Source organism: Lissotriton helveticus, chromosome 4_1, assembly GCF_964261635.1.
Source record: "Lissotriton helveticus chromosome 4_1, aLisHel1.1, whole genome shotgun sequence".
Lineage (NCBI taxonomy): Eukaryota > Metazoa > Chordata > Amphibia > Caudata > Salamandridae > Lissotriton > Lissotriton helveticus.
Genome location: NC_136063.1, coordinates 2,139,015,129 through 2,139,040,220, shown reverse-complemented (window position 1 = coordinate 2,139,040,220; position 25,092 = coordinate 2,139,015,129). Strand labels below are relative to the sequence as shown.

The following is a 25,092-nucleotide window of genomic DNA, read 5'->3' as shown; positions in this document are numbered from 1 at the left end:
AGTACAGACCCCGCTTTCTGCGATTTAAGAGATTATACAACTGCGCTAGATGGCCACACAACGTCCCTTTAAAATGCTTTGCTTATTGGAAGGGAGGATATAGACAGATTTAAAGTCGATTGCAATCTTCTTCAGGTTACCATGATGCACACCTCCTGCAGGGCTTCTCTGTGGCAGTAACAGTCAGGTATCGCTTATCGGTTGTTAGGCTCAGCAGGTTAAAAACTCTTATAGTCTGCAATTCTGTTGGCATTTGTAGAAGGCAGACTCATGGCAAATAGGGTGCCTGCCGAAGCGTAGCTTCCATTTGTGCACCAGGTGCAGTGGCGCCGGAGCACAAAGGCCTGAGGATCCCACTGAACTTTGATGAATGCAGCCATTCACAGTTCAAACAGCAGCCAAAGGGTCAATTCCCTTTCTTACAATAGGGTCCATGACACAGTGGCCATGCCGCTGGGTGTATGGAAGGCATACGGCATGGAGATCGATCCTTAAAGTCATTGATCCAACAATGCTGCCAGAATTCTTAAGACGAACAGCAAACTCATTTGGAGGATGTCACATGAATGGTCAATTTCATTATTAACGCTCTGGATTGAACATTCGGCTATACATTAGATTCGCACTGCATCGAGATAAGTATAATCTAAACGAAGTAGCCTTAACCACCGAGGAATTTCATTGGACTATCCGTTAATACACGTTAAAGCATTATCCAGTTTCGGAAGAAATTGTTTCAATTTATGATTACCAAGAAATGCTCATAAATTTTCTCTTACAGCAAATATATCTTAGATATGAACTACTTAGAAAGAGAACAGACAAGACCCCTTAGGCATCTGCAGTGACAGATGGAATGCAGTTATGTAGGTCCAAAGTATCCATGAGAAATAGAAATCATTTTGACAGTAGGAATCTTTGGCATTTTCCCACTTGCGGCAAGATAATGTAATCATTGATAAAATAATTATACAGACTTTTTCTAAAGAATCCTTAACTTGGAGATAAAGGGAGGCAAATTAAAGTAAAACCTTAACATACCTGGACTACCATTACTTGATACAAATGGAAGGGCAGTGTTTGATGTAGTTGCTGTACTTTCTACATTAATAATTTGTGAAAACAACATTCTGGATATCAGAAAAGTAGATGACACATGATATTGCAAAATCACAGGCTTTTGGTTGTTGATTCACCAAACAGCCATAGCTAGAGGAAATGAGATGGAATTGACTTGTTGTTACATACTTAGAGCTGGATTACTAGTTAAGCGAATTTGCACGCAGAGATTCCCACAGGCTGCAATTACTATTGTGGTTAAGAGAGGACCTGGCTTGGCAGTTCGAAAAGGACTTCTCCTATTGGAACCCTTGAATGTCCATTCACCAAAATGCAAGGAGTAGTGGAAGTGACCTCACAATTCAATGACATCACAGCAAGTGACATCATGAGACCTTTAACCCTGAATCCTAAAAAATTATGTCACAAGACCTTAATCCTGATGACATCAAAATAAATGGCATCACTGGCGCTTAGTGTATACCTCAAAGGAAAAAGAGTTGCCTAATCAAAGGGAGATGCACACAAAAAACTTATTTAGAAAACAGTAATGGTTAGGCCCACTAGTACTAATTCAAAGGGACGATGAATTGTATATGAACTATATTATTGGCTTGATTTACTCCTTTTCATTGATAATAAGCTTTGATTTTTCATTGCTTGTGCGTAAATACAAACCGCAGAGGTGACGGTTGTGTTTAAAAAGATATATTTTTCAAATATTCACAGTAATGGACTGTGACACCAATTACATTTCTTTAATGTATTTAATTTTATTTTGTATTATCAAGAGAGCGCATTCCACTTCGAAATATATTTATTTATAACTTAAAGTGTATTATCCCAGTAAGATCTGTTGAAGATAAAAAGTGTTCATAAGAACATTGTTTACTTTCTGTGCTTGGTACTGCATTTGCCACCTCTGATTTCGGGTTTTGCTACAGCAGTGCTGGTAGTCCAAAGGTACAAGCCATAGGTCGCAGCCCTAAATGACATATATGTGGACCAGGACTGGGTCTAATATGAGGTACATGGTGGGCAAAAGAATAATCGGTTGTGACGCTACCCCAAGTGATTGCCATTGGTTAGACACATTTTAAGCATTCCTCCAATCACTTTTTGTGTGTTTGTTGTAACACCCTAGAGTTGTGCCCAGATAGGAGTCCCTTGCTCACTGTGTCACTGGATCCAAGCTGCACCCGACTGAAGCGGGACTCATGCTGATTTGCATACAGCTGGATCTAATCTCAAGTGGCTTTTGGGCAAAAGGATGATGGTTTGGAATGCTACCCCGAGCAATTGTCAATGGTTAGACAAATTGCAAGCATCTCTCCCATCAGCTTTTGTGTGTTTAATTTAGTTTCATGCCAGTGTTTATAAGATGAAGCATTTTTGCTCCATTTTAAAATCCACCCCTTATATTTCTAGTTGCCTCCCACGCCATGGGCCATCTTCCGCGGGCAATACATTTACACTTGAAGCATAAAACATGTACATCCTGACTGCCCATAGCATACTTTGTTAGGTGAACCATAGTACTTCACTGCACTTTTGCCTGTGCAGCCTGATCCAGCAAATACATTGTCTGCTGTTATCAGCTGTAGGCTTTGCAATGAAAACGTTTCTAGTTGAAAAAATGATTGAAAGTGGTTTGCTCACTAAGGTGAATAATACTGCATGTGAGATCGGAAACTCCTTTTGCAGATACCAAAGGAGTTTGAGGGCTCTGGCGGTATCACACATTGGGTCGGGGGGGGGGGGGTGCACAAAGATTTATGCAGCCCGTGGCACTATGATATAATAGAAGGGGACGCAGATGCTTGCGCGTCCCTTTTGGTTATACTGATAGCACTGACACACATGTAGCACCAGCGCTATCTTGAGTGTGTGGTCCCTCATTTATTTGTTGGCATGGCCCAACACCAATGAAGAAATTATTTTACATCTGCGCCCGCCCCATATTTTGGATGCAGGTGTAGAGGCAAACAGACCCTTGCGATGGGCCCTAACTGTGTACCATAAAAAGGTGGCACACTGCTGCTGTGAGTAAGAGGTCAATCAGTTCCCTATCCTCCTTGGATTCTAGATCTGGGGTCATGAATGCGGTGGCTAGCCCTACGAATTCCAGCCGTATGTTCCTACCTACAATTGTGTTGATTAGGTCGCTCACTTTCCTCCAAAAAGTCTTAACTTTCGAGTCCCCCCCCTTGCTTATCCTCTTCCCTCTTTCTCTCCACTCTTTCTATCCTTTCTTTGGGGCCTTACGGATATATCAACCACCAAGAACCAAGACCAGCCTACCATGCGGAGACGCCTACTGTAACCACGAAGGCGCTTATTACATCATACCTGTATCGGCCCAGGCATTATCACTGTACTGCATTATGTAAAAATACCTTCAATAAAACTCGTTGAAATCAAAAAAAGGTGGCACACTGTCAGTGCAGTGCGCCTCTTTAAGCCAGAGCTCTGGTATGGGCAAAAAGTGTCCCATGGACTCTCCAGACATCCCCCTGCAGGTGGGTGCAGTCACTCACTGCCTAGGGATGTGTCTCCCCTCTACAAAGTGCACGAGGCATGCTGGCTGCACAGAGATACATGAAGTGACTTGTAAACAGCTGATCCGTATTTCAGTGAATGCGCTGCCCGCGGGCACGTGCAGGTTCCCAATTGCCCTGAGGCTGCACATTTATTGGAAAGGGGGTACAGGCCCTGTATGCCCCTGCGGCATCAGTTTAAAGGTGCCCCATGGCACAAATAAGGACAGTGTGCCCTATCTGGGCGATACCCATGAATATCAGGTTAACTTTTTGCAGAAAAGGCACTGCTCCCACTCACTGTAAGTTAGCATAGGATACAGCAGTCTTTAGACTTTGAAGCTGTGAAAACCTCAAAGCTTTGATCCTAAGAGTCAATCGAGAACTTTATTTCGGTTCAAGGAACCACTGTAAAAACATCTAAAAGTATTATAAAAACATACAGCTCTAAAATACAAAATTCATTACCGAAAAATAAATTAGAGCAGCTTACAACTCTAGGACATTCATTAGGAAGAATGAAATATACTGGACTTCAGTGCTGAGCCGGTTTCCAGATAAACAAAAACCTCAAGAAAAATCCTAAAAAGGAAGTCAAAAAGGGTGCGCTAGGCTATTTCTTTTAAAATGCTGTTAGGGCTCAATAGAATTAGATGATAATTTAAGACACTTGTCTGGTTTCGGAATGGCTAAAGTGCACAGTGCATTGAAACCCATTACAATACACCCCTGTGTTTTTTCTTGTTTTTTTAGCAGCAATCCTCGATCTAATATAGCATATTGACTGCAGATATTTAGAGATCAAGTAGATAATATTGCTCCTATTGTCTGTCTTTATTAATTCTCATGGCACTGGGACGATCTTTACGCCTGAAAAGGCAGCAAAGGGGGGGGGGGCAATACACAGGGCACGTTGCTTTGCACTGGCACAACAGAAAAATAGTAAGTGCTCTTCGTTCTCAACAGCATGACAGCCACTGGGGCATAGATCACTGAGATCATCGCTTTTGTTCCATGAACAGGTAAAAGATGCCAAAGGTGGAATCCCTAGCCTGAAGTTAATACATAAAGCTCTTATGAGTGGACCATTGACATAATCCAATAATTCTTTGAACTGCGGAACACACTAACATGAGAAATAGCAATCCGAAAGACTGCCTGAAGAAAAAGCAGCTATTCTACAGCTGAAAATAGAATTCCAATAACAAGATTTTACAGTTTCGCGACCACTTACGGCTATTGCGGTGGGATGCGACCAGTATTCACACAGGCCTAACCAAGCGAGCCAGGCTTTTATATAAAATAGCCAAGGAATTGTGTGCGACAAGTGGTTAGCCAGAATCTCTCTAAGAAATTCTTTGTAGGGTGCTAGTTCCCCTGTTGTAAACAATCTAATCCAATATAAAATGGATTTCAAGTTAGCTATGCCCGAGATTGGTTTTAGGTTTAAATCAAATCTTAGTGGGAGTAGTGGTGCACTAGTGGCAGTGAGTCTCACCCCTAGGTAGTCAAATTCAGAGACCCTTTCCAATATGGAGCCTTACAGGACTACATTCCCCCTAGCTATTTTCTGTGTATTTAGTTTTGCTATCATTTATTTTGAAGCCATGGTTTTTGCAGAAAAGACTAAACTTTTCCAAAAGGGTACAGCTGTGGCCGGCATTATTGGTGGCGGGGTGGATGCGGGCACTGGGGGTGGTGGGGGGTGGGGGGGGGCGGGTGGGAGAGAGAACAGTAAAAAATAAACGAATAATAAAAGAAACACTTACCTTGCCGCACCGGTCCCAAGTCTCTGCTCCTGCTCTCCTCGTCAGACCAAGGCACAGGAAGCAGCTTTGAGATTGGTAAGCCCCATGGCTCCACTGACCAATCAAAAACGCTGCAATGCAGCATTGTGGTTTGACGCTCAACCAGGGAATGGGGGTCTGGGATTGTTCTCCACAGAGGCTGTAATGCATCATGCATGGATTATGGGAAAAGTGCGCATGACTGGTGTGGGCTGCCAGAGAGGGCCAACCAAACAGTCACTGCACACTTAGGAGTGGGCAAACCACTCCTCTCCTGCCCTGCTCCAAGAGCAGAGCAGCCCAAGCAGAGCAGCAGGAAACATAAAATGATAATAACTCAAAGTTATTATCATTTTAGGTTTCCTTTACTTTGCAGTGGAATGCTTACAAGCAGTGGGGCGACGCTCCTCCGCCATAGCAGAGGAGCCCCCCTGAAAAGGTACATAAGCCCCTCAAAGTGTTTGAGATAAGCCCCTCAAAGCCATTGATAAATAACAAAAATAATGTAGATGCCAAGATGCAACCAAGGGGGACACTTCTTCTAATAGGAATGTTCTCCGTGGTTTCCCAACCTGGTCCCTACCTATCTCTGGTGAAGGTATATGTGTATAGTTGTTGGATCAAGGACAATAGTCCAGCAGGGAATCCCATTTTGCCCAAAACCTCCCCGAGTTTTACCCTCGGGACAACGTCGAAGAAGGTTCTTAGATCCACAAATGGGACATACAGGGAGCTCTGATCTATGTCCTCGGATTTCTTTTTTTATAGTCAGCAACCGTAGGACCTGGTCAAGTGTACTTATCTTAGCTTTGAACTCAGTCTGGAGATGTGAACGCACATTATTAGCCAATATCCATTCCCAAAGTTGTGTGAGGAAGCTTGCTATAGATCTTCTGAATATTATCAATAAGACTTATCTGGCAGTAGTTGTCGGGGACTTGTCCAGCTGCTTTCATAAAAATCTATATCATTTCAGCCCCTTTCCAGGAATTGGGAATTGGGGCTCCTGCAGCTATTTATTTATTTATTTATTAATTTATAACACTTGTAAAGCGCGCTAATACCAATCGGTGTCCTGGCGCTGAAGTGGTAACTCCCTAAGAACGGACCTCCGGAAACTAGAGGGTAAAGAGCCATGTTTTCAGATCTTTCCTGAATGCCAGCAGATTCTCGTTTTGTTTAAGGGTAAGAGGAAGGGAGTTCCACGCCATTGCTGCTCCCCTAACAAAACTCCTGCCGCCCCAGCGTGCCTTCCTGATGCGGGCTGTTTTAATCAGCCCCAAGCTGGCCGACCTTAGTTGTCTTCCCGGTCTGTACCATCGAAAATGATCCTGAAGGAATATAATACAGCAATGCCCTCGCACACAACAATCAAGGTGTAAAAGACAGTAGTTATGTAATAGACAACATTCTATGCATAGAGCCACTCATTAAGACAATTGCATTTCAGTTCCGTTTCTTGGAAGATGGATAAAAGTTTATTAGTTCCACAACCAGCCGACACGTGTTTCGTCGCGTGGAAACAATTCACTGTGACTCCTCAGGGCTGGGAAAAGACATAAAGGTATAGATATGGAACAATTGGTCGAAATACAGTGCATATATATACATTTGCGATCTTTGCATGCACTGCATGGAAAGAGGTGAGTATAAGTAGTGATCATAGTGTAAGACTACAGAAGAAAGTGCAAAGGCTCCCACGAACCATAATTGGAAGAGTTCCAGAAACCGTGACTGTAGTGGCGATATGGAGAACAGTCATATTGGTGGTTAACATAAGCTTATGTCCATAATTGTTTACTCCATAAAAAACACATTGGTCAATCATAATACAGTAGGATATGGTATGGAGAACAGTCATATCGGTGGTGAAAACTCGTATATGTCCAAAATTGTGTTCTCCATAATATAAAACATTGGTCAACAATGATAATGTGGGATATTCAAAAGTCACCTACTCTAACAGGTGAAGTACTTATTGCAACAATGAGAAACGAACACCACAAACAGGCCAAGTACGGTGGCGTGACATGCACCTTCAAAAGAACTTTAACATGTCTATTTCATGGAGTCAGTGCATGCAAGCCCCATGTGAACAGCGCATGGAAAAAAGTTTGTAAACTTATAAAATTCGCATACCTTTAGACTGAACCTACAGTCGTGTAGGTGTGGGTGATATTTTTACAGAATTTAAATATATGCACTGTATTTCGACCAATTGTTCCATATCTATACCTTTATGTCTTTTCCCAGCCCTGAGGAGTCACAGTGAATTGTTTCCCACGCGACTAAACACGTGTCGGCTGGTTGTGGAACTAATAAACTTTTATCCATCTTCCAAGAAAAGGAACTGAAATGCAATTGTCTTAATGAGTGGCTCTATGCAAAGAATGTTGTCTATTACATAACTACTGTCTTTTACACCTTGATTGTTGTGTGCGAGGGCATTGCTGTATTATATTGTCTCGTAGGTTTGGTGACAGATCTACTTTTGAACGGTTAAGGGGGCTTATCCGCTCGCCCTTCCGCACCACGCCATAACGTAGCTATTCTATACACATTAACGTTCACACTAGGTAGTGCGCCCATATTTTTCAGAAACACTAAAAACCCAGTCTGTTGTATTGATCATGAAGGAACATAGGGCCCAGACCATGTAGCGTCTTAAAGACAATACAGAGGGCTTTAAACAAAATCCGCTTCCGCACCGGGAGCCAGTGCAGCTTCTCCAGTTCCCTGGTGATTGATGAAAACGTGGGCAAGCCCCCAATAAGGCGGGCAGCCGCGTTTTGTAGGACTATAGCATTGGACAAGTGGGTTATATATAATGGCCAAATCAAAGGTTCGTAACAATACAGATCCAAGGGGATCTTACCAAGGCCAAATGCTTTCCCTGCTTTTTGAGCATGGATCACATTAGGGGTTTCTTCCAGTGTGAGTACCACTGACTCTCCGTCTATTCCCTTGGCGACAAGTGGGGACACAAGGGTATCCTTGGCATTCCCGTATTTTATATCTGCAGAAAGAGCTGTAAAATGCTCAACCCACTCCCCAGTGGATATGTGGTATTCTGGCCGAGCTGGATCCCATTATGTGTAACCAGATGCCAGAACCCTCTGATGTTTTTTTCCCTTTGCTGCCTCCAGCAGGTCCACCCATAGCTTGACTTCCCACTTGGACTTGCCGGATTTGGTAACAATGGCATATTTTTGTCGGCAAGATGTCAGGCCTCACCTTACAGTTTTATAGATTTAACAAGGTCGGTTTTAGCCTTTCCGCAGCAATGGTTAAACTCTTTGTGCATTTTATGGGGAATATCGTGGTTTTGACATCTTTCTCAAAGAGTTCTTTCAATCTTAAGAACAATTCTTCATGAACAACCATGGTTGGTGGTCATGGTCCTCGAGTGCAGTTAAGGCTACACTTAGAATACTATAAATCTCTTCTGAGACATTTGCAGAATTGGATATGTCCACCTATCTCACATTGCGTCTGTTGTTAGTCAAGACTGTTAAAATAGGTGTGAGTGTCTCTAGGTATATCATATCCCTAATTTGGGACCCTTATAATTTAAGCATGAGTGGATGGTGGTCTTTTTCCTGGTGCTCCTGACCTCTATATTGGCCGTTTCATGCCACATTTTAACCTCACTCTATATATAGGCAATGTTGCTTTTGTAGTCACCCCTCTTGAAAGTCGATTTGACTCTGAGGTCCGAAATGGAGTGGCCATTGCACACTCATAGGCCATGGGACGCAGCTATGTCTACTATCTGTAAAGCGACCCTGCTCATTCTAATATTTCTCTTCGGATTAGACAGAGATGGAATTCTCCAACACTCATCCTCGACACTAATCAGCTCATGCAGTGGAGGATAGGGCTCAAAACAGGTGTCGAAGTCTCCCGAGATGACCACATAGTGCCTGGCCTGAAGGCTTTTTAAGAGTGTATTCAGAAGTTTTAGAGTCTGGGAAGGGAAGCCTTGTTTTGTGGGGAAGACCTATTATAGATGTTTATCAGGAGATTGGGGATTCCTAGCTTCAGGGTCAGATTAAAGACATGTAGGTCACGTGAATTAGTATCAATTTTCTTGACTGTACAGTCAAGTCGGGTGAACTTCACATAAATCGGGTCACCAGTTAACATTCTGTGGTGGTAGGCTGGGTCATTATTTATTACTACCTCCCTATAACAAGGTTAAAAAGAAAGGACTTCTAGCGGGGTGGCGGTCCTGCTGCGCTGCACCCTTCCTTTTGTTGAACGTACAGTCATCCACAATCCGGGGGTTTGCTTTGTTATTTTGGAGGGGTGCATCGGGACCCAACCCTTGAATCTGATAGCTGTCTACTCTTCCCCGTCCCTGCTGGCCTCCACGCTCCGGCGCCTTGCTCCACTGGTAGCTGCCCTACCTCCGGGGACCACAGTAGTGGGGGGGACTTCAACGTGGTTATGGACCCAAACCTTGACTCTGTTACAGCCCCTTGTGTCTCTCTCTGGTTTCCCATTCCTCACTCCTCTCGAATTGGGCTACAACCCTGGGGTTGGGAGACGCCTGGCGGCTCTGGCACCCGGCTACCCAGATGTTCACTCACACATCGGCTGCCCACCATACACAGGCCAGGTTAGACTATCTGTTTCTTCCCGCTCTGGATTGTCGATTGATCCAGGACATCGTTATCCTTCCCAGAGGCATATTGGATCACTCCGCAGTTTCTATGATCCTAGGAAGTCTCCCGGCCTCTTCACGCCCGGTCTGGCGGCTTAACGCCTGGTTACTCCAGGACAAGGATTTCCGGAAGCTTGTAGGGGTTGAACCGCGTCACTATTTTACCGTTAATAAAGACTCTGTTTCGTCCAAAGGGGACTCTATTTTTTGACACCTTGTCAGTATCAGCAACATGTAGAGGAAGACAGCCTCCAGCCCATGGGTCCAGGCGCCACCGACATACAAACAGATCGACCATGAATTTCATGGCACTCACTCAGGGGCACCAGAGCTGGAAGGGGATGCAGTCTGCGATGAGGCCTGTAGAATGACATGGACTCTGCCATGTAGAGGGCAAGACTCAGTTCAAAATGTGTGACCTACTCCACCACAGTGTGTGCCGGAGCCAGCGGTCATGAGGGCACACAGCCACGCGTTGTAGGCATGTTCTGCACAGAGTCGGTGGCACCAGTGCAGTTGTTGGTAGTGTCCCATCACCTCCGTAAAGGTGAGCCTTTTCTCCTCCGGACTGCAGCACGTCTTCCCCTTACTCATCTCCTTGCATACTTTGACATGTACACTGCCATGAAGGTATCAAGACTCCGTTCCAAAAATTCGGCCTAGTTGGCCGCAGTGTCGGACGGAGGCTGCGGTCAGTGCGGGTTAACGACCGTCCAGCCATCTCCTCTAGGATCTCTAACACACAACGTTGGAATGGCATTTGTATTAGATTTCTGGCTAACATAGGTAATGACACCAGAGCTGAGCGGGTATTTAGCCAGCGACGATGCCGTGTCCTGCTTGTGACGGACTACATTGGATTGGCGTGAGGCCTGCAGGACCGCAGGACCGCAGTGTAAGCCGAAGGCTGCAGGCATCTTGTGCCCACATACATGTTTGGTGTGAGTCCTATGCACAGCCTTGGTGGTACCACATTGAAGGGAGTATAGTGACATAACCTCAGCCTTAAGTAATTGTACTCTGCCATGGTGTGATCAAGACTCAGTTCCAAATGTGTGTCCTACTTGTCCTTTGTGTATGGCGGTGGAGTACGTCAATGAGAATGGAGTTCAGCGGGCCTGTGTCGCGGAGGCCGTGATGGTCCAGGGAGGCTGCCAAGGTCGCAGGCCTCGGGCTTGGTGATTGCACCGGCACGTGGTGGGCCCTCTGCGACACACGCCGGTGTCGGCAGGTGGCCATTGCGTCCTGGGTGCGCAGGGGCCGGCGGGATGGCTTCAGGGGCCAGCGTCCCGGGGTGCAGCAGGCACATATGATCGCTGGCAACACCGCTCACGTGCGTCTGCCTCATGGCGGGGAGAGAGGTGCCGCCCTGGCAGAGACATTGGGCATTCCGGAAGAGGACCACGACCATAGTTACGTGCCTCTTATTCACACCCCTACACTGGCCTGGAGTACGCCGGCCAGCCCTCTCCGCTCATGCTTACGGGGGGGACGTGACAAGCTACATTTCCTTGAGCTCCCCCACTGGCTGGGGTGTCACGGTTGCCTTCACTGTCCACTACACTCCAAACACCAGTGGTGAGTGTCAACATGGATATGTGTACTGCAGTCTGGCCAGCCAATCCACGCCACACTTGGCATTGTGTACAAGCTTATTCATGGGTCACTTGCCTGCTACGCAAATACCTGTTCCCACCTCTCCCCACAATCTGCTATTGTGTGGCTGAGGTGTCATGCCGTTGATGGCTTGTGTACATGGATAGCCCAGTTTCCCACAGAAAGTTGTGCTGTTGTGTCTGCTAGGTGGGCATCTTGTTTGGCATGTTGTATGTGAGTTTGTACTGTGTGCATTCCCAGAGTTGTGATTTGCTTGATTGTGGAGTTGGGGTATGTGGTGTGTTCATTTGATACTTACCAAGGAGCTGTGCATTTCCGTAGGTGCCATCCTGGAAGTGCCGGTTGATGATGGACTGTCGGAAGATGTAGGAAACCTGCACATTGATGGAATGCGTGTGCTTTCTGTTGTGGTATATGTGTGCAGTGTCAGCAGAGTAGGTCATGTGTGCAGTCTATTGCCCCAACACGTGTGGTAAGCCAGCTAGGACGTAGAAGCCTTGCTTGGTCTCCAGCTGTTCCTGCGCAGTGTGGAGGAAGTATAGGTACTGGGGTACCAAGCTGATGATGGCATCCAGGACAGGTCTGATGAACTTTGATAGGGCTGGCTGTGAGACTCCTCCGACTCTGGCGGTTGTTGGTTGGAAGGTACCAGAGGCCAACAGGTGCATCACAGCCAGCAACTTTGTCTGAGGTGGGATTTTGGTTGTCCGCTGTGTTGGTACCATCAGCCTGTGGGCTCCTATCTTTACTACTACTAAACTGAGAAAAATCCTAATTTTAAGGCTTTCGGTATTCACAGAAGGCATTTAGGAGTCCTAAGGTTAGGAGTCCTAACTTTACTACTACTAAATTGAGAAAACTCCTAATTTTAAGGCTATTGGTATTCACAGAAGACATTTAGGAGTCCTAAAGTTAGGAGTCCTAACTTTACTACTACTAAATTGAGAAAAATCCAAACTTTTAAGACTTTCGGTATTCACGGAAGGCATTTAGGAGTCCTAAAGTTAGGAGTCCTAACTTTACTACTACTAAATTGAGAAAAATCCAAAATTTTAAGACTTTCGGTATTCACAGAAGGCATTTAGGAGTCCTAAAGTTAGGAGTCCTAACTTTACTACTACTAAACTGAGAAAAATCCTAATTTTAAGACTTTCGGTATTCACAGAAGGCACTTATGAAGGGTAAATTTGATAAAGGATGGTTTAATACGCAGAACACTAGTCACCACAACTAGGATTACAGCACCAGCAAGCAAGGGGGTAGCATCATTCTACATAATTGTTGATTTGTAAATAAATATATGTTGGTTGTAAGTGAGGCTTAAACCTATTACCATAAGAGGAAGGAGAGCTGCTGCCTACATCTCAAGGAACAGGTGACAGATGCATAAGTCATACTCAGGAGCCATTAGAAACAATTAGTATCCTCTATTGAGCATTAGGAAAAGATAAGCCAATCAGAATGGGCAAATTGCAGGCAATAACTTTTGTTATTTGCCACACACTAAGGTTCGTTTTTACCTTAAGGTTGGAGAGAGTGCAGAGCCTCTTGCCTCAGTCACCTCCTGCTGCCATCTCCTGATCCATTTGTCATGCCAAGGGCACTGTGCCCAGCAGGTGCGGGAAAGGTTGTCAGCAGGAGGGGTGAGGAGAGGTGGGCAGTACCGGGGAAAAATTCAGCTGAGGCGGTGGATCCGAGAAGATGTCAAATCAGGGTGATGGCTTAGGGGTGCTATGTCTAGATAATACATGCAAAAATATCGACTCTCGGCAGCATAGCCTGTAAGACATCCGCTTGCACAGTAGAGTCACATTGGTGCCCATGTAATATTCTAACTCCATATCCAACATGCGCCTAAGTGATACTGTGTCAGGCGGTATCTTCCAACAGATATTGTTGCAGGTCAATATTTAAAAGTCAATATGGAGGTAGCACACTGAAGCAGGATAGCGTTAAGCTTGTGGAGGAAAACAACCAGACAACACCAGTCACAGGGAGGTGCAAGGCCAAATAGTTGTTGGAGTTGTGTGATGAAACAACGCATGCTTCAACAACAACCACGTCTTTACCACACATGCCTTTGCCATGCAGTTTAATGGTAAAGACGCGATTGGTAAAGGGACATGTGTGGTAAAGATCACACCCCTGCCCCTCTGCCCTAAGCCCTAAGCCCTACAATTCGGCCCTCCTGAGGTGTATTCTACCTGCCCCAGCCCTACAAAGTACCTGACCCCCCTATCCTGGGCCCTAAAACACAAACCCTATCCCCAAAAAACTATGCTGGCCCCAGTACCCCCACCCTGAGCCCTAAAAACTTCCCCCTAGCCCTGAAAACTGCCCCTTTCCCGCACACCCTGAACCCTAAAAACTGCGCACTGGCCCCATTCCTGCCCCTGCACTGAGCCCTAAAATTCAGGCCCCTAAAAACAACTCTGACCCCAGCCCCCATCGCTGAGCACAAAAACCAGCCCCCAGCCCCTAAAACCTACCCCCGCCTCCTTCCAGCCCCAGCCCAACTTACTCAGCCATGTCACGGTCCATCCTTCCTGCTGCCTGCCTTCCGGTTCCTCTCCCACCCATCCGCTGAGACAGCTAGAACGCCGACTGCCTGTGGTTAAGGCATATGCGTGGGTAAGGCAAGCATTGTTCAACTTGCGGGGAAATGGCACGCATACTTAAGGCCACGTTGGTAAGGCTGTTTCCCAGTTGTCAGAGGTCCACAGAGATTGTGGCCTTCTGTGAGGAGAAGCTGACTTGGTACAAAACAGTGATGATAACCGACCCAGGTGGGGTGCGCTGAAATGTATGTGTGATTTGGTGAACATTTGAGGGATTAGCACGGGGGGGAGAAGGAAATGGCTGATCAAGGAAAAACATCAAGCACTAAGTATGAGGCCAAAATGTGTTTTTGGGGAGGAAGACAGAGGAGTGAAGTCAACTTCTGTACTGATAGAGTTATTGCTCTTTGCTGCTGGGCAATAACAGCTGTTAATCGCCTCCCCGTCCATCGCCCACAAGCTAAGCCTTCCACGGATTGCAGAGCTGAAAGATGTTCCACTTCTCTCTCTTTCACCCTTCTCTGACTCCCTTCATCCTTTTTAGGTCGAGCATTCGAGACCTCTTGTATATACTTTAGTATATACTTATATGTGTATGTACTTTGTGGGCTCTGGAGATCAGCCCTAGGACTAGTCTGAGGGACTTTATTTTTTAAAATTTTTCTGGCAACTGCCTCCATTTAACTTTGACAGAAAACCATCCACAGAGGTCAGTAAAATACCAGAATCACTTTAGCATTTTCTAGATTCCAGTCCATGAAAATTGTACAAACAATACAAAAAAATCAAATCTTCTATTTTCAGTGATCCTGATTTTATATAAAAAAACAGAGCTTTGGACTATACCAATTCCAGCAGAAAGGCAGTATTTCTCTTCATGTGTTCCCATACCTGGTTACCTATTGTAATAAGTCAGGCCTGCAGTGATTGGGCGCCCAATTAATTAATAGCTGTTATTTCCCAGAGCAGTGAGAATTAACGGTTAATGAGCATCCTACACGTGAGGGAAAATGTTTAAATTTGTAAGGAAATGAAAACAAAACTGTACCCTTGCTAATTTAATTCACCCTGCATGCTGAGCATCTGTACATCTTTCTCTGGGAGAGTGGACTGTGGTGTGATTTGGACTGGTCCCTTTCCACTCTGTGTGATGGAATGGAATTTCAAAAATGCTACTGGGCTGCACAGCAGATCAGGTCAGAGTGCTTCTAGGTTTCTGATTTTGTCCAGCAGGAGCAGGTAGTCACTGGAAGACGTGTTGACTTGACTTCAATTAATCATTCATCTGTACAGCGGCTAAATGCAGTTCATGTCGCAGCTCATCAGGAAGGCCTTGATGAAAGGTGGTTCTTGCTGCCCCTCATCAGAAAGGGCCTTGATAAAATGCGGCTCACGCTAGAGCTTATAAGGAAGCCTGGAAATTAGTTTCATGCTGCCTCTCATCAGAAAGCGCCCTGATGGAATAAAGCTCATGCCGCAGCTCATCAGAAAGGGCCTTGATGACATTATTTTAAACAATTCCACCTTCAGCAGGTGGAATGTTCTAGTAGCATTATAGCCTTTCTGCCTCGGGATATACCAGTTGATAACCTCATCACTGCGGCGCAAATTCCGCCGCAGTGCTGAACATTCCGATCGCGGGCGTGGTCATGACGGCTCCTGGCCGTGATCAGCACATGCCCACTGTGACTCATGACGGCCGGGAGCCATCATGAGCATGGAAGAAGTTAAAGGCTATCACACTAGTTATAGGATCTCGTCGTTAGAGAAGTGGGGCTTTAACAGCCATTAGCACTCAGAGTAGAATGTTGGTAAGTAATTGGTCAGTCAATCAGAAGGCTCCCTCTGCTGGCACTATTTAACATTACAGGCCCACAAAGGTAGAATTCTGCGGCTGGCCTGCTCCCAATGTCCAAAATATGGGCAAATAGGGAGCACTGGGGGACTGTGAGCAGCCTCTCCCCTAAATACTCAGGGGATAAAAACAGTTCTGTCCTCCTGCACTACTCACTCTGCTTCTTCTAAGCGAGCTGCATGTACACAGATTGTTGCCAGGGGCGGCCGGCATGGCTCGTGGGAGTCGGACCGGGCAAGAAGGGGGAATAGACAGGCGTGAAGGGCCAGAGAGGCGCGCAGTTAACAATTAAAAAAAACACTTACCTACCGGCTGGGTCCCGCGTCTCTGCTCCTGCTCTCATCTTCCAGGAACAGCAAGCACTCGGCACACAGGCTCCCCTGACCAATCACAACGCTGCAATGCAGCCTTGTGATTGGTTTGAGCGACGTAACACACCACTCAGCAAGGGGCTGGAGGGGTGGGCATGTTTTCCATGCATGCTGTAATGCAGTCTGCATGAGAACGGGGAAAGTGCGCATAACTGGTTTGGGGGGGGAGGGGCCCGAGAGAGCCGACCAAACAGTCATTAAGGACTTAGGAGTGGTCAAACCACTCCTCCACTGCCCTGCTCAGAAAGCAGAGCAGCCCCGCCCACCCGCCCGCCGGCGGCGCAAACATAAAATGATAATAACTGAAAGTTATAATAATTTTATGTTTTTGCTTCCTGCACTGATTGAAAGCAGTGGGCCGATGCTCTACCGCCATAGCGGAGGAACCGCCACTGTTTGGCATGATGGTCTTGGTGCCTTAAGTAGTCTGAGGCTCCCTCAGCGCCACAATACCCATGGGTGGACATATACTTCATAAAAAACTAAACATGCTTAATCTCCCTTCTGCATGGTTGCTGGCCCTGTGGGTTTATATGACTCCCCCTGGACCCTTCTTCACACTGGGTCTCTTCATTCACAGGGGCTCTATTTCTTGCTGTGTGTCACTACACTCTCCCCGCTTACATTTCACGTAGCTCCTTTCTCCTAGCGGGTCCCATCACTATCTAGCCCCTCCGCACATGTTGGATACCCTTTTTTTCTTTTTTCTTTATCTCCCAGAGTACTGTCCATCCATGTTTGACAGATTTGTAATGCGCCATTGCTTTGTCCCCTGCGTTTTCATTTGCTGCTATTCCGGAGTTATTAATGATGCAGCCCTTCCTTTCCTTGATTCATTGGTCTTCTTTTTCTTTCCTTTCCTTCCTCTACTTTCTTCCTTTTCATGATATCTTGATTGTTGTATTGTTTTGATTTGTATTTTCAATTAAACAGATTTGAAACAAAAAAACTAAACAAATAAACTTGTGATTCCTTTGATTTAACTGAACACTGCAGTCAGTTGTGAGAGTACCTACCTCTATATCTCAATATTTGACCATTTAGTATTCCCCACTTTGCACTCTCCCTGGCTTTAAGATATACATTGCGTGGCAGTGACGTTCAGCAAAGGGGTGGAGCATACGCCACAAGCGGCCCAGGGATTGGACAACACTGCTTCAAATGGAACTCTGACACCAGAGAGGCAATTTAACTTGTGGCCCCTGTGTTTTAAACACACACTGTAGTCTCTTTATGAGAGTATGTGCTGCTATGGGGTTGGGCAAGAATTAGGGTCAACAACAGACGTGCAATTACGGCACGGCTGCTGAGGTAGATTGTGCTGGTTCATTCGTTTATCTCATTTTGACAAGTACTGCTGTTTATAGATTTTTCAGCATTGTTTTTTGGGGGATCTGATTGGCTTTCACAGAAGGCAGGAAGAGGAGAAAGGCAGTGAATGATTCAAGGAGAAGGGTGGCCTGTTGGTGCACGCGGCAGGTACCTTTGAAGTTTAGGGTGCTCAATACCAAGGCTACGTAGTCATGATCCCAACTCATGTCACTTTAATCCACCAGCAGATACTCCCTGCCTCTTTACTTCCCTCTTGTAGGTTCTTGTTCATCCCTGGTATCTTCCTTTATCAGTTTTTCTGCCTTTTCTCTTCCTCTTTCCTTCCCCATTTTGTGTTTTTCTCTCTCCTGCTCTGGATCAAAGTCCGATAAGGAACAATAAGGGCTGTTCCTCAAAAAGGAGGCCTGGTGGGCCCCACCTGCAACCACCCCCTCAAATTAAGCACCAGTGCACAATTGTCCAAAGAAATGCAATAAGCCACAAGGAGCTTGGGGTTGGTGTGTAGGCTGGGTGGAGTGTAGAGTCAGAGAGCTATGTCCATCACAGCACAGCAAGAGGTTTTACTGGAGACCACACTCGCCTATATTGTTCTGGAAAATGAAAAGAGGCAGAGTTCAAGGCACCCATTATTTTAGGTCTGAAAGTACATGGCTTTGAATGAGTGCAGAAGAGTAATGCGTTTAGGAGATGGAAATCGCATTGAATCAAAGGCTAACCGAGGCCTCATTGGTAGGCAGACACAAAGCCCATTTCTAACCTTCATAGTTTTTCTCAAGATGTATTAACAGGCGATAGGAATATAAATGGGGCCAAAGATGGCAAATGGACTGCGGGAGTTGTCTTTCCTTTGTTCCTCCAAGGGATACTTTCAGTTTGTGCCAGAGGAGCCCAAATCAATCGACAGCAACGGTAACCCTAATCTACCACAGAGAAGGCGGGTTCATCTGTGTATTTCAGAGGGGTGTCAATATGTAATGCTGCAACCTGGCCCTCACCTCACAGCTTTACAAGCTTTTCACTTTGGGGGCAGGGAGTTCACATAGTGTAGATTTCAGGACAAGACTCAAATTAATTGTTGTTTGAAGCTAGAATGTGTTATTACATCTTATTTCTTTCTGAATAAGCCTAGATGCATGGCAATCAATGTCTCAGCGCCAGTCATTGGTGGGTCTACTACCTGGCCATATTCTCAATGTCAAAGGGCCAGGACGAGGAAGATGGATGAGATGCAGTAATGATGGGCCCGATTCACAAAAGTAATCTGAGGCAAAATCCTAACTTTACGACTTTCGGTATTCACAAAAGGCATTTAGGAGTAGTAAAGTTAGGATTTTGTCTTGTTTGTCTTAAGTTTTGGTTTTAAGACAAAATCCTGACTTAAGTTAAACTTAAGATTTGGTCTTAAGACAGAATCCTAACATTACTACTCCCAGATGACTTTTGTGAATACGGAAAGTCAAAAAGTTAGGATTTTGTCTCAGATTACTTTTGTGAATCAGGCCCGTTGTGGTTAGCTACCAGTCATCTTTGCAGCAGGAAGTCATCGCATCCTCATTCCAGTTCTTCGCGTCTGGAGCCTCCAGGGCTTCTTGTCTTCTCTGAGGAGGGACTTAGATTGCTGGTTTGTGAAACGACAGAGTGGGTCAGCTCACTGCTTCCCTAGTGGAGGGAGGAAGGGCGAACTCTGTGGAATTAATATTACCAGTAAAGAATCAATTCTTTACAATCACATAAATGCCCAATAGCCACCACCTGTCTGTACATCCCGAGTGAGCGCACACATGCTATAAGATGCTGTCATGCTGCTGCCACGGTGGCACCTCTCAAGAAAATGATGATTTGATTTGATTTGATTTTGTGATTTGTAGAGCGCACAAATGCCCGAGGGTATCTTGGCGCTGTCACTGAATTGAGCTGCCTGACAGTGAAATTGGTACCCCCTAGGCTAAGCTGAGAAAAGCCAGGTTTTTAGGTTCTTTCGGAAGCACCACAGTGAGGGGCTGTTTTTCAGTTCGACCGGAAGTTTGTTCCAGGTTTTAGCAGTGTTGCCTATGAAACTTCTCCCCCCCCCCCCCCCCCCCCACCTCAATTGTTTGAATTTTGGTGTTATGAGGAGCTTGGCACTACTGGATCTTAGCGTCCTGATTGGTTCATAGGGTTTTAGTTTGTTGTTTAGAAAACGTGACCCAGAACCGTATAGTGTCTTGTAGGCTAGGCAAGCTGATTTGAACTGAATTCTTTTTTCTACCGTGAGCCAATGCTGAGCCAATGATTTTTCTACCGTGAGCCAATGCTGAGCCAATGATGAGAGCCCCACCGCTGAAATGTCAGACTCTATAGCCAGAAATGGCCAGTGGGAGGTCCTACACAAGCCAGTATTGCTCCAGGGGCTGCCTCCCAGCAGGCCCACTGTCTTTCGAAGTAGTTTTCTTTAATAGGATATATCTGTGAGTCAAGGTTAGACTGAGTTTAAACAGAATCTCTTACACGAACAAATGCACCAACCCATTTCGCCTTTAAGGCATTAGTTGCTGGCCTTCTTTAGGGATAAGAAAATGGATCAGGTCACTGTCGGAAAAACATGTTTTGTAAAATGAACCTTTCTGAAACTTTGCTTGGCAAGTTTATCTGTCTCAGAGTATGATGCAGTGTATTAGTAGCTCAGAGGGTTCACACATCTGAATGTTTAGAAGATATTGTGCCTACTGCAAGGCCAAATTCTGCACAGCAGCCTTCACAATGTCATTACAAAGACTTGCAGTCGGAGTGTATATTCAGGTTTTCTATTCTTGTAAGTTACATCCGTGCATGGAAAATAACACTAGTCCTTACTTTGCAGATAAGAGTCCAATTTTGCATGGAAAATTTTGCACTTTTCCACGTGTGATTTTGCCTGCATTGCAAATGAAAACTTTAGGATCCCAAAGAAGCATTATGCTATCAATTTAGGGACACAGAGACACTTTAATATGTACTTTACATGGTCAAATGGGGGTCATAACATGATATGGTACAGAAATAGCTAAAGAAACAGAAAAATAAAAATCCTTATTGAGACAGGAGTCTGACAAATGCCTTCGCTCTCTCCTCTGAAGATTGTTATTGAATATTAACTTTATTCTCATCAGTTCCTCAAACACTGAACGTGCCCGTATTGCATGGGTGGGGCCGACCCATCGAGCAATGGCAGTATTGTTGTAACCAAATTAAGCACCTCTCCCCCAACTACCGCCAGCGGCTCATCCATTTTAAATATATGCACAGACTCTATCGCACCCCCACATCACTACATAGGATGGGCCTGACAGACAGTGACAGATGCGCGTGTTGCTTGGCACCCGGAGAGGACTTTGCGCACCTGGCCTGGTTGTGTCCCCAGGTTTCCTCGTTCTGGCTGGAGGTGAAAAATAAAGCAATATTAAAACAGGTTTATTATCAGTTTATTTTTCAAGTTCTACTCTTGGGGGCGGGGTCAGGGGATGACAGGCACTGAGGAGGAGTGTTGGGCACTGTTGTCAGTGCGCAAGTCATTTTGGCCAGCCATCTCAGGCCAGCCAAACCAACATACGCACTGTGCTATCTCGGGTTTGGAGACAGCAAAGCACAGTCTCCCTGAGAACGCAAATTCACACTGCTCAGGCGAATCAGGGTGCTGCTTTCAAAAATGAGAGCAGCCTCAGGATTGGCCGCAGGGGAGCCTGAAAGCCTGTGCTGCAGAGAGGAGTCGGACTCAGAGCAGAAGAGCGGCGAGCGTGCTTCAGGTATGTTTTTTTTCCCCTTACTTTTTTTGTCCGTCATCCCGTCCAACTCCCAGTATCCCCCACCACTCCGCCCGCGCAGCAGCAACTACTGCTAATAGGAGAGAAATATCAGGCAGCAGATGTAGCATGGATGCCACTTTCTTTCAGCCCAAAGACAGATATTATTTTGACACTGTCCAGCCAAGCGACAGCCACCTCGAGACACTGACCCATAGCGATGATGCTCCCGGTCTGGATGATGGGGAGCTAGAAGACCTTACTGGAGGAGATTTCGGTGAACCGGGTCCTCCACTCAGAATGGATCATTTGTGTGCTCAGGGGTTAAGAATCTCAAATAAAATGCAATGTCCTGCATCGAAATCGATGGGAGTATTGCTTTAATGATGTGCGATACCTGGTGCGTGCTGGTGAATGGTGGGGTGGCATCACCTTAGCCTATCTTCAAGGCTTCACAGCTACTTATGCCTTTCAGGGCCACATTGAGGACAGGGCAGACACCCTCCAGCTGGGACTGATCACCAGGCTTATACCCGCAGGACGGGGTAAATGTCCTGGTGGGGATAATATAAGCGCCGGTGGCGCCTATCGGCAACCACTGGCTCAAATTAACCACTGACGCACACAAATCCTTACGTCCAAATCTAATTCAGGCCCTGAGTTAAATTTTGTTCTGCACCCACCATCTCCACGTCAGGTCTCTGCATTTTTATCTCTTTGAACATTTGTTCAGACACCGAGTAAGATCCCCCGGGCTCAGTGCATGAAAATGTCACCAGCCTGTGCAGACAAGTGTCTGAAAAATAACAATGAACTTGGAAAAATGACAGAAAATGTTCACACCAAAACCCTGCTGCGTGGGAAGATTCACAAAGTATAAGGCGCATTTTTTATAGGTGTGAATCATGTGCATCCCAATACGTAAATGGTATGTGTTGGCCTAGTGTCCACATTGTGGTCATAAAAACAGAGAGTAAAACAAATGAGTAAATGCACACTTTCACAGATAATTCACTCGACCTGCTTAAATATGTTGAAAGGTCCCTATGCACCCCACACTTGTACAGATTATGAATTTGCCAGTGCTCAGTAAATTAGAAACAAATGCGGACATTCACAAGCGCGCGGTAATTTGCACAAGAGCAGGTCAATTTGTCTCTCTGGAAATGCTTGTGAATCTCTCTCATTGCCTCTGTCCTTGGTGTTTTGGGCGACTGGAATTAAGGCACGAAAAGGTCTGGTGGCCCCTGTGACTTGTGGAGAACTAGTGAGCATTTCACCTTTTTTTACATAACAAGATAAATCATACTTAAGATAAAACATGCATCTGAAAAATGATAAGCATAACTAAAAGAAACACATTAAGACTTGCCCTGCAGGAAATAATCACATGTGCGTCCTACTTTAATTTAAACGATCAACAATGGAATATACAGTAAGAAGTTGCCTGTTGCATAGCGCTTACTACCACATCTCTTATATCAAGCGCTATGGAATAAATGACAGAGATCATTATTCAATGTATAAGTTCTCAATGATCAGTCTCAGAAAGATGAAAGGTTGAGTCAGCCCTGCTGGAACTGGAGCCTATAATCTGGGGGAAACATCCTTTACGACGCAACTTTTACCACGCAGTCCCTTTACAACGCAGGTTTTTCAACGCAAGTCATTACACCGAATTGCGCTGGGGGGCGCTCTAGGATAGGTAATAGTTTCATTTACTATCCAACACCTTCCCTACTATCCATGGGGACTGGAGTTGGAATAGTAAATTAAACTATTCACTATCCAGCACCCCCCAACGCAAGTCGTTGTAACGACTTGCGTTGAAAAACCTGTGTTGTAAAAGCATGCGTGGTAAAAGCATGCGTTGAAACAACGTACATCCATAATATGGTGGTCACAAATCAATAGTAATAAAACAGAAGTGAGACAAAGGTGAAGGGGTGCAGTGCACGCCTCCATGCACGAGTCCAGCAGTGAGTCAATGGCGGGGGCCACTGAGTAAGAAAGAGCGCGCAAACAGCAAAGGCGTTGAGAGCAACACGCAACATCTGTAAAGTCATGATGCTAATTCACGACTGAGAGAGCACTTCCGCCTTACTTGGTGAAGGAACTGGAAAGAAGTCCAATGAAAGCCACTGCGGCGCCGCAAGATGACGTCAAGCGACAGCCAATCCTGTCGGTGAATATGCTGACGATGGGGGAGCAGAAGAAAATCATGCCCATGGCCAGGGCGCCGACCCATGCTGTAAGAGAGGGAAGGAGGTTTAAGAACTCTAATGTACACAAATGGTGGAGATAGTTCAGCACAAGAGTCTACTCAACACAAAACCACATAATTGAGACTCTCTTCACAACAGTCAGTATTGACACCACAACGCCACACTGGGGATTCAAAAAGTGCAATAGGAATTTCAGTACTTATCATGCCATACTTGGTGGGCTTGGGTGTCTTACCTCCGAGCGGCTCATACACTCCTTGAGTGCAAACAGTCGGCACCTCCAAGTGCTAGCACTCTTTGGCGGTCCTTGGATGAATGCATGAACCTAAGTGCTCAAGGTTTAGTGGCTCAACATCCTTTAAGGACTTCTCCTTAGGATGGAATATGATGTAAATGAAGCAGATATCCCATCACACCAATTCCTCCCCTCCCTCTTCCCATCTGTCTCCTCACCACCTCCTCTTCTCTTCTCCCTTACTGGTATATCTTGGTTTGGAGAGCACAGCATGTATTGTCATGACTACTATATTGTAATACACAATTGACATCAGACTGCAAATGCCACATTGCCTTTAAAGCCTTTGCATTTTATACTGAAGTGCTCACCTGAATATTTCAAAGCAACCGAACTCTGGAACATCTTCCCTGTAGCATTCTTAGGAAAGTCTCGCTTCACCCCTCGATTATTCTCTTCACAGATATTCAGGTACGTCTACTGTTATGTGATATTTACTATATTAACATGTACTATGTATCTCCTCTGGCATTTATGTATCACAGTATGTCATCAATGTTATACCCCCTCTTTCAAATACAATAAAATATTTGAACACAAAAAAGTGAAATAGGAAATGCCAACCAGGGAAGCTTTATCCAGAACCCTCCAGACTCTGGAATGACATACCCTTGACCCAGAGAAGGCACCAACCATCCAACAATACAAACAAAAGCCTAAGACTACCCTTTTCAGAAAATATTTGCCTACCCAAGTACTTCCCTTAATACTATGGCCCTACCCACATCATTCATGCGTTAGCTTCCAACACTTATGTCTTGTGTATAAAGTTCTACGCAAAAAGATCTGAGCACTAACAACAGCCAAATATAGACCTCTGGGCCGAGGCATACAGAATATAATATCCATTACATAATATTACAATAAGAGAAAATATTTATCTAAATGAAGGCACATGAGAAATTACATAATCCATGGCTGCTTGAGAAGGGCTGTGCTGTTTGTGACGGCCTGAAGTAAAAAAAACAACAACAATGGATGGAATGCTTCAATTAATCTCAACCACTGGTAATTACTTGGGCCACATTCCAC

The 25,092-nt window shown here is 45.4% G+C and overlaps 1 protein-coding gene across 1 annotated transcript in view; it reads right to left on the bottom strand.

Annotated features, from left to right (window-relative positions):
- SLC16A2 (solute carrier family 16 member 2) overlaps nucleotides 1–25,092 on the bottom strand; it is a 476,700-nt gene that overhangs the window by 169,778 nt on the left and 281,830 nt on the right. Inside the window, exon 2 of the mRNA XM_078688838.1 lies at nucleotides 23,645–23,789. Within this exon, the coding sequence (XP_078544964.1) occupies nucleotides 23,645–23,789 (145 nt within the window). The remainder of the gene's footprint in view (nucleotides 1–23,644; nucleotides 23,790–25,092) is intronic.